General features: G+C 37.6%; 2 protein-coding genes across 2 annotated transcripts in view; both read left to right on the top strand.

Annotated features, from left to right (window-relative positions):
* cpb1 (carboxypeptidase B1 (tissue)) overlaps nt 1-13,926 on the top strand; it is a 490,881-nt gene that overhangs the window by 275,893 nt on the left and 201,062 nt on the right. The window lies entirely within an intron of this gene.
* zic1 (zic family member 1 (odd-paired homolog, Drosophila)) lies at nt 714-4,048 on the top strand. Its single transcript, XM_062480082.1, has 3 exons — nt 714-1,968; nt 2,422-2,585; nt 3,018-4,048. The coding sequence occupies exons 1-3, from the start codon at nt 1,002-1,004 to the stop codon at nt 3,210-3,212; spliced, it is 1,326 nt and encodes a 441-aa protein (XP_062336066.1). The 5' UTR covers nt 714-1,001; the 3' UTR covers nt 3,213-4,048.

Raw genomic sequence — 13,926 nt, 5'->3', positions numbered from 1 at the left:
GGGTATGTAGACTCTCACAGGTACATCTTTTTAGTCACAATATGTTGATTGACCAATGTCGAGGTTAGATATAGCTTGCTAGTGAAGGTTGACCAGTACTCCTGCAATAAATGTGAACTTTTACCTTGAAATCTGCATGGGGTCAGGCCCCATGTGCTCTGGAATATCAAATCAATAAGATGTGGTGAATGCATTGCATTTTCTGCCAAAATGTTTTTTCGTGAGGAAGGGAGGTTGTCGAGGTGTGCGCATTTTTGTTGACTTCCCTGCGGCCAAGTGTGGACTGTAATAGGCAAATGCTTATTTCATATGCATTTTATATATTGTGGATAAAACACATTTAGATAAACAAAATATGTATATATTTTGCTTCAGCAGTAAATAAATAAATAAACACCTACAAGCAAATGTGAATACATTTTCTCACATAGCCCTTTGTTTCTTTACATTTGAAAACTTTTTTGTGTTGTTATTCAGCCTTTTAACCAAATCCTCAGTCAGCAATCTCACAATACTTAGGATTGATGATGTAAACGGACCAATGGGAGTGTGGGCACAGCACCACGGATTGTTATTTGGTGAGTGGATGTTACTCGGGGGGGAGAAAGGATGCTCCAATGAGAGACCAAGAATATTGTCACATGACCATCCCCCTCCTTTTCCATTCATCAGGGGTGGACTGTGTTGTCTTTTCAATTCATTTATCTGCAGGAATGATTGCGACTATCAGTCTAGAGCTCACTGCCTGACTGAGGAGGTGAAAGTTTCGCCACAGGAAGATAAACCGCAAAAGACAATATCGTACATGATTTGCGTGTTCATCGGAAGAGAGGTAGTGGGGAAAATTCCTGTCCTCTGAAAGTAAATAGAAAATCGGTGGATTGGAGTTTGCTCAGTTCAGCGAGGTCTGATCATTTTTGCAGGCAGAGGTAGGGACTGAGAATATTTGTGCGTGATTTTTGATTTCTGCACTCAGTCGTCTCAGCGAGTCCAGACTGAAGATGCTCTTGGACGCAGGACCACAGTATCCTACCATAGGAGTGACTACTTTCGGCTCCTCGCGGCATCACTCAACAGGCGAAGTCACAGAAAGAGAAGTGGCTTTGGGGATAAATCCGTTCGCAGACGGGATGGGTGCTTTCAAAATCAACCACAGTTCGCATGATCTTGGCTCCGGGCAAACTGCATTTTCCTCCCAAGCGCCCGGCTACGCAGCCGCTGCACTGGGACATCACCACCACCCGACTCATGTCAGTTCTTACTCTACGGCGGCTTTCAATTCCACCCGGGATTTTCTCTTCAGAAATCGAGGCTTCGGAGACGCTACCACCGCTCAGCATAGTCTCTTCGCCTCCGCAGCGGGAAGTTTTGCAGCCCCACATGGACACTCAGATGCAGCGGGACACCTGCTCTTCCCAGGACTTCACGAACAAGCCGCGAGCCATGCTTCCTCAAATGTTGTTAATAGTCAGATGCGATTGGGCTTTTCGGGGGACATGTACGGCAGGGCCGACCAGTATGGCCATGTTACAAGCCCGCGGTCCGACCACTATGCTTCGACCCAGTTGCATGGCTATGGCCCTATGAACATGAATATGGCCGCGCATCATGGAGCAGGGGCCTTCTTCCGTTACATGAGGCAGCCGATAAAACAAGAGCTGATCTGCAAGTGGATCGAACCGGAGCAACTAACGAACCCGAAAAAGTCGTGCAACAAAACTTTTAGCACAATGCACGAGCTCGTCACCCATCTGACGGTGGAGCATGTGGGAGGACCGGAGCAGTCGAACCACATTTGCTTCTGGGAAGAGTGTGCCCGAGAAGGAAAACCATTCAAAGCCAAATACAAACTTGTGAACCACATCAGAGTGCACACCGGAGAGAAACCATTTCCATGTCCATTTCCCGGTTGTGGCAAAGTATTTGCTCGATCGGAAAATCTAAAGATTCACAAAAGGACTCACACTGGTAAGATTTGATATCAGACATTTTTAAGACGTAAAAATATAGAATGGCAAATAGTCTAGTCTGTCAATACTAGTAGGCTACAATTATACAGCGTTATTCAATTGACTAACATGAATGCTTTATAATACGTCGATATATAACAGATTGTATTGAGCCTATAAATTAATAAAAAGAAGGAAAAATGCAATACATTTAGTGTGGCAGACTTAAGGATATGAGGTAAAATTAATTGGTTTTGTGGTTGTAGGACATAGAAGTACTATTTAGTGTATAAACGGGTTCAATGCACAGACTATATATAAAATAAGTAACATTTGTTGCAATTTATTAGGCATAATTTAATTAATTTAACATTGTATATTTCTTATTGACTATGCAGATGTTCCTTTCATTATGCTTTTCAATATTTATAACAGTTATGAGAGATAAAATGTTTATATTTGTACTTTTTAGGCGAAAAACCTTTCAAGTGTGAGTTTGAGGGCTGCGACAGACGGTTTGCAAACAGCAGCGATCGCAAGAAACACATGCATGTCCACACGTCCGACAAGCCCTATCTTTGCAAAATGTGCGACAAGTCATACACACACCCCAGCTCTCTCCGGAAACACATGAAGGTATAGTACTGTGTTAAACGTGAATACATTCTTACGTTATAGATAAAATACGATAAGCCTACATGTTTTTATTGATTATGGTTTTCTTATTGATACATTATTACATTCCCGTAAATTAATGTGAGTAATTTGCTAATACCAGGAAACAGATACATACATTCATTGCACATTCAGAAAGCCTACCTTTGAATTCAATGTAGGCTTGAAGAGAATATGTGAACTAATTTATAGTAGCCTATCATGCGTGCTGTGGGAATTACATTATCTGAACAGTGAACACATAGCCTATAACCTACCTTTCTCAAGTAAATTAATAGATTAAAAGTGACAATGAAATGTCATACTTTACATTTAATTATGCATTTCATGCTGTTTTGAGTTCAGCAGTGTTCATTGAAATTTAATACACTTTTCTACATGTTTATTTTGCAGGTTCACGAGTCGACCACTCAAGGATCCCAACCATCGCCAGCGGCAAGTTCAGGGTACGAGTCATCCACGCCACCAACTATTGTGTCACCGTCTACAGAGAACCAGAGCAGCAGTTCCATATCACCAGCAGTATCGACAGTTCATCACACAAGTCACAGCACGCTGTCATCAAATTTCAATGAATGGTACGTGTAAATATTTCTGAAAAGACTGCAGAATTAAGACTGCTTTGGAATCAAAGACTAACAAGTCAGCCATTAACGCGTGGACCGAGAGAAAAATAAAACAAGGAGGCCAAAATGGTTGGTTAACGGCTTTTTAGCAAAGAAAGAGAACAATGCATGGACAAGGTGCAAGGCCAGCTACCAAGTTTTACATTTTCTTTATATCAAAAGACTGAAGTGGGAAATCTCGAAATGCATGCTATCTGCGGGTAGTGCCCTGATTTTTGTACATAAAGATTCACTTAGTTCAAAATGTAATATTTTATTTTGTAAATAGTTATATCACAGTTTAAGGGAATTTGTGAAAATGTGGTCCCTAGATATATGGAAATGAGATGGTTTAAGAATATTGCGATGAGTAGACTTGATTGAACAGAATGTTATAGTTATGTGTACCAAATGTGAATTACTCAGTATTACTACAGTCTACACGTCAACCTAACCGACTATTAGTATTAATGTGCTTTTGTATTCAGTGCAACATTTCGTCCAAGGTCCAGTTTGAGTAGCACAGTATCATTGTTGTTATTTAATGTCATGTCGATAAATCGTGTAGTGAAAGCCTGAAACTCCGTGTCAATCTGTTTATGTACGTGATAAATATAAAACTCTCTGTCCATGCCTTGACAATTGCAAGGAATTATTACCTGTAAATAGATCAATTTTCCATATTTATCCGCATGTAAAGGACCGGTAACACATGTTAGAAATGATCGGTATTTATGGAGAAATACGCTCGTATGTAAAATTTAGTTTACAATAATGTTTGGTTACATTTCGTACTATATTAAAGGATTAAAAATACAATCACCGATTGCCTTCAAAATCTTTGTTCCCGTAGCATTTTTAGGCATGACTGGATAGCAGAGTGAATACTGCTTGTTGTATACAACCCAACAGCCCTAGAAAGGATATAACTTTGAATAGAATATGAGAACTAGGCCTATATGTATGTTTTCACCAAATAAGAAAATGTTCATGGCTGTGCCACTAGATCGCTGAACGTCGATACGTCCACCCATTTCAATGTAACAAAATGGTAACATATACAGGCTATTTGAAATGTGATGGACAAGTGTAACAATTTAGATACGCTTATTGATACACAGGTTTTAAATCACATCATGGTCACCCTTACATCAGTGAACAACTAGTCTAATCGTATAATAGGTCATTTATGTGAAGTAATTTGATTTTGGCTCTGTCTCGTGTCTTCTGTTTATCCAAAATTAACATGCCAGACGTTGCCCTAAAGTAATGTGCGAATTAAAACGATTAATCGTGACGGATACTCATCAGTGTAAACTGGATAGTTTATGTTGCTTAATTATTCTCGAATCTAATTTATTTTCCCTGTGTCGGATTTCATAGTTTTAGGAAGTGTTGTGGAGTCACTGTTGGTCTTTTGTTCCTTGTATCAGCTTCCTTGACCGCCCCATTAGGCAGAAATCACATCAACAGACTCCAATGATCATGAGCGTGGTTAACAATGCCAGTGCGCAAAACCCAATAATCTAATTCACAATCTCTCAGTTCACTACTAAATTGCCATTTGGACATTTTTGCTGAATATTCGTAGTGTAGGCTGTAGGTGTGTGTTTGTGAAAGTGTGTAGTCGAATAATTTCAAGCACAACTATTAAACCACGATAGTTCAGTTGTTTTGAGGTTAAAACATAGGCCTAAATAAAATCACAAAAATTACCCCAACTCTACACGTCCAGTAGTTCAACTGTAGCCGTAATGTTTTTGTTTCATGACAACCCGTGTACCTGTGTGTATGTTTGTGTGCGTGCGTCTGCATGCGTGTGTGTGTGTTTGCGAGAGAAAGTTCCCAACAATGCACGATATCTGGGGTGATTCGATGAAATGTATTGAAATGTATTCATGTTTTCTTTTCATGGGCTATTAACTTTTGAGATAAATTAAGGATTGTAATAAAATGACTTTTCGACTCTATTTAACACTCTATTTAGGTTATAGTGCTGATACATCTCAATGCATGCACCACTAGATCAGCAATAGAAAGTGTTAGGTATCGATCCATGCAATGAAAAGTATTCTTTATAGAAACTTGTTTAGGGCGTCAGGACAACCTCATGTACCCATTTCTGAAATGGAATCCGACTCCAATGGAACGTGTGGAACAACATCAAAAGGCATATGCAAGTTTAACTTGCTGTTAACAAATACGCCTGCTGCAGGGGTATGTTGGGTTTTTCACCATCGTGCTCACATATTGGATTTGTTAAATAGGGCTTAGAGCTTTGAATGACAATATAGACAAGCACTTAATATTTCAAACAATTTGCAAAGAATTACGGTGTGTGCGATCAAGTACATTGGCAGTGTCAAGTCAAATCTTAGCCAGCAGATTAATCAACTAGAAACATCCTACAGAAATACAGAAAAAAACAATCGACACCCGTTTTTGTTCACTTCTTGGAGGACAGTCTTAAGTTAGCCTATACATCAAAGCTCGAAATCTCACATTAAACAAATGCATTTTGATAGTAGTTTTTTATTTTGAGAAATTTAACAATACAAAAAATACTAAGAATATTTGATGCACTGCATTATAGTTGCCTACTTTGATACACTACATGTGAGAGAAAACAAGCTGCAAATAAAGCTAAGGGCGCAGGCGCCAACACTTATCTATGAATATTTATACGTGCACTTGCAGCCAGTAAACCGGTCCCAATTTGTTTGTGTTGATTACTATGAAGAAAATCCAGGTTTATTTTGATACTCTAGGTGGAAAAATTACTTTAATGATCTTAAAGTCATTAACGCTACAATTGTAAACCGAACAGGAAGCCTAATGATTATTTCTCTTTCTATTCTAAAGGACTTGATAGCGTAATCTAACTGTACTTGTTAAAGAGGAGTTCTTGTTGTTGTTGCAACTGTCTAAATTATTTAAATCAAGACCTTAAAAATGGGGTCAGCCCAGTAGTTCATTCAAGCATCGACCCCAAAATATGGAGGTGACTGACGCGTGTAACTCGAGAGTATAGGGGGAAGCTTTAATGTGCCACTTGATGAATGGGGTGCCCATGTCTCCCAGACCCATGATCCCTATGTCCATCTGTTGTGCACAGTGTTAACTAAATTAATAAGTGAAACATTTACTCTTGGAGTTGACCTTCGCCTTGAGTGTTAAGTCAGAACGATCAGATCAGAGGCCAATGTAATGACAGTGGACTACATGAAATGCCTACACAATGTCGGCTATACATTTCCATTGTACACACAGATTAAACTAATCGAAATATTTTTCGCAATATAAATATTTCGTGAATTTAAAAACGTTCTTGTGATATCCATTGAAAATTAAAGTTGGCAAATATATGAGGCTAGGCCGGGGCTACGTGTGTTGTTTCACTTTAACTTTCCATACTATCAATCAAGACCATACAAATAAAGACTTAGCCTATTGCATAGCCTACATGAATTATTAGCAAATGCAAAAAACACTTCGGATCTCTGAACATTAATTCAAGGATTTCACTTTTCTGTCTGAAGGCAATAACATGTAAAGAGAATCTGGTATAAGCATAAACCTGTTTACACACAGGCACAATAGGTTTTGCCCATTTGGAGACCTAGGTCTGTTTGCAGGGATAAAGATTTCTGGCCTTTTAACAAGGGTTACAAGCAAGGGCTACATAGCATTACATTGGACAGTGAAGAAGATCCACACCATAATCAGATTATCAAGTTGCTGTTCAGCTGATGTCTAAAGAGGAACGTCAACGATACACTGTGCCGCTTCTCTCAATGGGTAGCATTATAGGTAACCTACACTATATGAAATTGTAAAAGTGTAGAATTTGTAAATCTTTCCTTTGTAGCAGCCTTTCTCAAACGTTGGTCTGTGTTCAAGTGTCACTGAGGGCACAAAGCCCAATGCATGCCATTGCCTATATTTTTTGTTGATGTGTGCTCATTTACTATTGTACCCCCCCCACACACACACACACACAAACACACACACACATACACACACCAGACACGCACGCGTGGGCGCGTTGGTCCTGTCGTTTGGCGCCTGATGTTACATTGCCATAATTTTTGGCTAACAGGCTAACAGGCTGTCCTACACAGAAAAATAATCTTTATATAGTGCGAGTCAGAAGACGGCCTCAGAAGATTTGCAGAGGTGCTGACATTGTCTAGACCTATGATTTTGCCCTTCCCTGACGTGTTGCTAAATGAGGTCCTTTCAATTAGTTTTTGACAAATTTGTGACAAGGCCTGACTTCTTCCTGGGATGTTGAAAAAAATTGTACAAGAAGAGAGATAATCCATCTCCTGCAGGACATTTTTGACGTTAACCACGTTATCAAATGGCAGGCATTTATTATTATCTTGGACACTTTTAATAAATGTTACTCATTTACAAACAATTGCTTCACAACTGCTCTTTGCACTTTCAACAAGAAACTGTAAACTGTTTGTAATTACTTTTATTTGATAATTTTAATTAAGTAAATGTAGACAGGATTCACACCTATTCAACAGAGCCTGGCAACATTTCTTCATGACAAAAGGAAGGGTATCACCTTCCTATATCCTTACATGGAGGATTGTGTTTCAATTTGACCTCATACAGTAATTATATGTATGAGTTAAATAATAATTTATAATTGCACATAATAAAATCACAAATCGTATTTCATATGCGCTATTTTTTTCTGCTATGTGAATTAGGCTACTGGTGATATTAGCTATAATTTTTAATTTATATAACTTCCAGTATTAATAATTTATTTAATGAAAAGCATTTGTATGTTATGTAATCAAGGGCAGGCAATCAAGGTTTTACAATATCTAAATGCACTAGTGGTTGGATTGGGACATACTTTATCAACATGTCTTGAAAGCAGCTTGTGGACATCTGCTTATTTAATTGCATCTCATCAGAATAATCATGATCATATCTGGAGGTGAAGCAGCAGCTTGGAACACTAAGATAATGACACGTGAGCATACGCACAACCAAAGGTTGAAGATCCATTAGAAAAACAATTTAGAGGAAATATACATTGAAGATGCATTATTTCATGTCAAAGTTAAATTGCAATTAAAATACTGCCCCATGGTTGATTCATTATGCTAACTATCGAATGTGTTTTTGCCCAGAATTACTCATAAACAACTATGGCAGAAATGTGCATATATTACGATTCATGGAAAGTGATAGATGGCCTGTGTGATTTATTATCATTTTGGATTGAAGTTAGGATACTTCTCAGATCCACACAAAGAAGATTGGCAAATTATTAACCTACTAAACATTATTAGAGTTTATCTACACTGAGGAGATCTTGACTGACTGTAAATTCATCCCTAGGGGAGTTTTCTGTTCAATTCCAACAATCAAAATAAAGAAGAAGAAAACAACTGACCTCATTAATATTGTGCTTTGAACCAAAAAAGGAAAGTTTACTTCATTACATTTACTTCACCAATGTGAAGCTATTTTCTCAAACTATTGTTGTTTTCCGATAGCAGAAAGCTTTGCCTAACATGTTAACATCCCTATATTTAATACCTAACCCTAACCAATCCCTAGTGCAATATCAATCCCTAACCATATGCATATTGTGTGTAAAATGATATAAAATATTAATCTAAGTACATTTCCTCCAATGTAGCTTCCTAAAATGTAAAAAAAAAAATAAACATTTAGAGGTTTAAATACATATATTTTCAACGTAACTGCCACAAAAAAGTACCACCGATTGTCTCGACCATCTGAAAGTCCATCTTGCCAAACTTCAACAGTTTGTGACTGAACCCCAGTGGTTCAGACAACCAGCGTCCTATGTGGAGCTATTGCCAGCTACAGACGTGGTTGAACATAACCCCTTGATAGACGGTGATAGATAGATGGTTCATCCAATCACTTGTCGAGTTTTTTAAGTGCCTGCCCTATTCCAAACAGTTTCCAAGGACAACTTCCCAGATGTATATGTTTAACAAACCATCTGGCAAGTCAGGTTAGATAAAACTGATAAGGCTGTACCAGTCCCTGAGAGGTCCAACCATATCAGGAAGGTCAAAGGTGAGAGATTAGACTAAGACCAGCTCTTTTTTGTTCATCATTCATTTGAATTGGGATTTTTTTAAATAAATGGATGTTCTCATTATTCTTGAAATTAACTTCTCCTGGCTGAAGTAAACAATTAAATAATTACAAGGGCAGTTTATGTGTTCTTAGTAATATTACAAAACCACAACATTCTCTTGATTTAGTTGGAATATGTCTGTAGTCTGTCTCATCAGTAGTTATACATTTATAACTTTACATAGATGCCAGATAGTTACAAAACAACAACAAAAAACAGCTGTTGTTTAAGACTACTTGGTTGTATTCTGAACTTATAACCATACCATTGTGCCAAATGTCAAATTTGAATTAAAGGGTTAGTTGAGTTATAAGATAAACTGAACCCCAGGTCACCCAAAGGTAAAAGGTGTTAGTATTTCTTAACACAATAGAAGGGTTGAGGATTTGGCTTGTGTTCCCCTTGCCTCCCAGTTCCGAAACTAGCAAAGTGAAAACATTTTGTTCTACCCTAACCTTCTACCTAATGCCTGATGCATTTTCTTCCACTAACCCTAACCTTGCACCCATCTTATCTCACCAAAAAACAGGATGGTAAGAAATTAATTCAATTGAGGTCCGATGTGTAGAGAGGAGTGAGCACATCCAGTGTGGTGCTTCTTAAAGAGAAAGTCTGCACAAGGGGTTATACAGGTAAAGCACAGATAGACTAGTTGTCTTGTAGTGTAAGGAATCCATTCTCTAACTATTTTCCTTGACACAAGGGGGCTGAGGTTTTGTACTAACTACCTTAACCCTAACTAAAACAACTCAAAATGATTGTCTTGCGTTCAACGTATCTGAATCCCCAAATTAAAATGTTAAGACTAATCTGGTTTCTCCCTTTTGTGTACGCAGAGGAAGAGTTAAGAATGACGTAATTTTTTAACATGACAGGGTGTGGGTGTGGACAGAAACCACAATACTATTTTGCAAGCAGTCATAGATCTATTATTTTACCAGTAATACGAAATTACTGTTCATTTCTCTTCTGTGTTCCAAACTACCAAAGGAAGGTCATTCCATGTATGCAAATAATGTGAACTGAAGCTCTTTAAGAATCCTAATTCACAATTATGCTTCTTGTTCCAGTTTACTGATTGAAACTCATCACTACTTCAGTATGGATTTTAATGTGAATGTTTGAACATGCCTTTGAAGCAGTATTGCACATTTCAGTACACCAGTGATCAGAAATCCCCAGTGACCTCAGTGATACCCTAATGACAGAAAGCCTGTTGAGAATGGGGTAAACAGTTTTGAAAGCTGTACTGTACACATATCTAAACAGATTAAAATGACTTTAGACTGAAAAGAATTTGTTTCTAGCATTAGGAAGGTTTTAAACTATATTAGCCTTTAAACCTTTTTGTGTTCAACAGCATTGCTACAAAGGAGAAGACAGGGAAAAACAAGGTTACAGGGAAAAACAAGGTATAGCAAATATACCTTGACACATTGTGAACAAAATCCATCCATAATTTTTACATAACTCATGTTTGCCTATGATGCCTTTCCCATCATGTCCCAGTCAGCTTGCATTTGATTCTTTTAATCAGTAAGCCTGTAACACTGTTATTCACAATACCTCCGTTTGATTGATAATAATCTTCCCAAATGTATTTCCCGGTCCAGGTGGTTACCATTTATTAGTGTCCCTTACTCCTCTTAATTAATCACTAATTTGTGTTTCCACCTGCAATGGCAATTTAGACCAGTTTTAAAATGGAACATAGAGCATGCAATGAAAATAAACATGAGCTAGAGTGAGATAGATGAACATATTATGCAAACTCAATGATTAGTTTACACAATGCGTATATTCAGGATATACTTTACAATATACTGTTATTGATTATCTGAACTTGATGCTTAGGAAATATTTTGAATCTTTGTATGACATTCAAAATATGTTGAAAACATTTCTTTTTAAACATGTTAAAACCAGCTGTACTGACACCTTGAATTTGTATCTGTATTTCCCCAACCAGATTATAAAGTCAACTCCCAGACAGCTCTAAATTCTGCACATTGCACATTCTTGTGAACATACTACTATGGCAGCTATATGAACATTTAAAGACTATTTTTCTTTTGGGAGCACACTCTCAATAGGCAAGGGTTTGAGTCAGCAAGTGGTCCCCCCTGCAGCTGTAAAGGACACTGTGGTCACATGACTACACTCTTGACTTCTGTTTGCCAATTCAACAATTCAACAATTTTTGGGGGGGACTGTGTATATTCCTCCACTCATACACTCTATCCACACTTAACTATATTTTGATATAAAGCCTGGAGCAAAATTATTTACGTCTAATCATAGTGTTGGTCCTCACTAAAGTCTTGGCTCAACTGAAATCTTTGCTGTACCAAATAATTGTTCTTTAAAATCTATTGACTTATTTACTGATCACCACTTTAAAGACTCACTCAACCCACCTTTTGTCAAAACTTCAATGTGAAAAAGTGTTAGTATTGAGGTAAATGGAACAGAGTCCAATTTTACTTGAAACAATTAACCTTCTCACAAGGTAAGTCATTTGTCAATTAATTACTATGCAATCGTATGACAACATGTCAAGCAATACATAATGCTGACACAGCTGTTTTCCTAGTTGTGCAATGCTCACTTAAAACAGCAAACTCATTTGTAACAGCAAATAACAGTGAATACAAATTTATGTGTCTCTGCTTCAGTTTGCCATTGGATTAACAATACAAAATGGATATCTTCTAGAATTCCATATTAATCTCTTTGAATGCTACCAGATGATTAACCTGTTTTTCGTCCAGGCCCACCCGCGGGCCCAAAACACTGCCCCCTCCTCCCCCAGTTACTACGCACTAAATGTTAACTAGACTTCATGAAGCTCCTCCAATTACTCTTGTTTTGCTTCTGACCAAACTGTGAGTGTCAACTAGGGGTAACAAGACTATTCACTTTAACATGCCCTTATAATTCCACCGTGCAGGGTGCTTTGACTTCATTGTAACGTTGGTCAGCACATGATGCCCAAATATTAGCTTATGTAAATCCAGTCCCAATGTCTTTATCAAAGGGATTTTGTGGCAATTACATCACTTTCTGCAAGTCAAAACAAGGAACAAGAGCCACTATTTGATCCATAGAAACAAGTCTTTAAAAATAGCACGAGCGTCAAGCACTGTTAAATATAACCACAAGGGAATGGAGGGATTTGTAGTTTGATCCTTTCCCTTGTTAAACAAAGTTGGAACACAGAGTTTGATTGTGAACATGTTTTTTCATATATAAGTTTAAAGGGTAGGGGCCATTCATGTGCATCACTTACTTAGTGCCTTGACAGCTTTAACTTAGGTATTCTAAGTACACGAGAGACAAATTTTCAGAGGTAGCTCAGATATGTATGTTAGATTTGATGCAGTGAAAAGGGTTGCCTTTGAATGTTGATTTAAAGAGTCAATAACAATGTTGTAAAAAAAAAACTCAAGTTAAAGTAACGCATCGAGAAAGTATTTTTATTTGAAATGGGCCTATTTCTTATTAACCACCAGTGTTCGACATACAGTTGCAAAATAAAGACATCAATGTCAAGGAATAGGAAGGGTGTGAATGTCACTTGAGGAACATTTTGGATCACTGACGTGCCTATACTGATAGACTTGGAGATCCCACGCCAGTAGTGCATGTCATGCTTTCCAGTCACACTATCTGCATTTTTATACATTTATACAATTATTATGTGTATAAAAGAACAATCTAATTTGTGTAGCCAGGTTTGCATGGGTGAAAATCCTAGAGGTATCATGGATAGCAGTTTCTTAACTATGGAATGTAACTTGAGGGTGTGATGATATATTTGTTAGTTGATATACAGCTCACGTGTTAACAAGTGTATGAACAAACTTCTTTTCAGAGCATGGTGTATCAAACTTTGCAGGAACCCTTTTGTTTTGTCTGCATCTGGCAGTAACTCATGTAAAACCCTCAGAACAACCTAGTTGAATTTTATTTATAGTTGACGCTTCTTTGGAATATGTTGATCAGAGTTCCTAGAATTTCCTAGAATAGAATAATGGCAAACTGCATGGTGATCATTCATGAGAATAGTTACTTTTATTTGCATCAAAGTCTGTGAAATAAAAAGACATCCAAAGCCATAAAACAAGTTGGCAGCATGTTTGCTCCATGTGGATCTATAGACTCTCCCTTGGCCCAAGCTTTGTATATAACATGTTCACAATGCTCAAACACTTAGACCAACTTAAAAACACATGGATAGTATTCGGGCCAGCAGAGAGAACTAGTATAGTGAAAGTGGACACCCATTTTTTAAATCTCCAAACAAAGGCTGAAGTAAATGTATGCTTACAGCATGGGACTCTTTCTTGAGAACAAATCCAATCAGTTGTCCAAAAGATGGAGATATAGGGTGTCATAGATGACAGCTTGCTCCACAGCTAAAATGAATTCCAGTATATTTCAATAATACATCTCCCTTTAAGGTCTTGCCAAAGTAATAATTATCTTGAAAAAGCTAATTATGCCTGAGTAATTTGTGCATCTGTAAACAGTCAAGCAATTATGGATA

Source organism: Osmerus eperlanus, chromosome 15 (genome assembly GCF_963692335.1).
Source record: "Osmerus eperlanus chromosome 15, fOsmEpe2.1, whole genome shotgun sequence".
Classification (NCBI taxonomy): Eukaryota; Metazoa; Chordata; class Actinopteri; order Osmeriformes; family Osmeridae; genus Osmerus; species Osmerus eperlanus.
Note: the sequence above shows the minus strand (reverse complement) of the source record. Positions and strands in the feature narration are given on the sequence as shown.

Excerpts from the sequence above, each read along its gene's own strand:
- zic1 (XM_062480082.1), top strand. The coding sequence starts at position 1,002 with ATGCTCTTGGACGCAGGACCACAGTATCCTACCATAGGAGTGACTACT. Across the intron at positions 1,969-2,421 it reads TCACAAAAGGACTCACACTG|GCGAAAAACCTTTCAAGTGT; the intron begins GTAAGATTTGAT and ends TGTACTTTTTAG. Across the intron at positions 2,586-3,017 it reads CTCTCCGGAAACACATGAAG|GTTCACGAGTCGACCACTCA; the intron begins GTATAGTACTGT and ends TTTATTTTGCAG.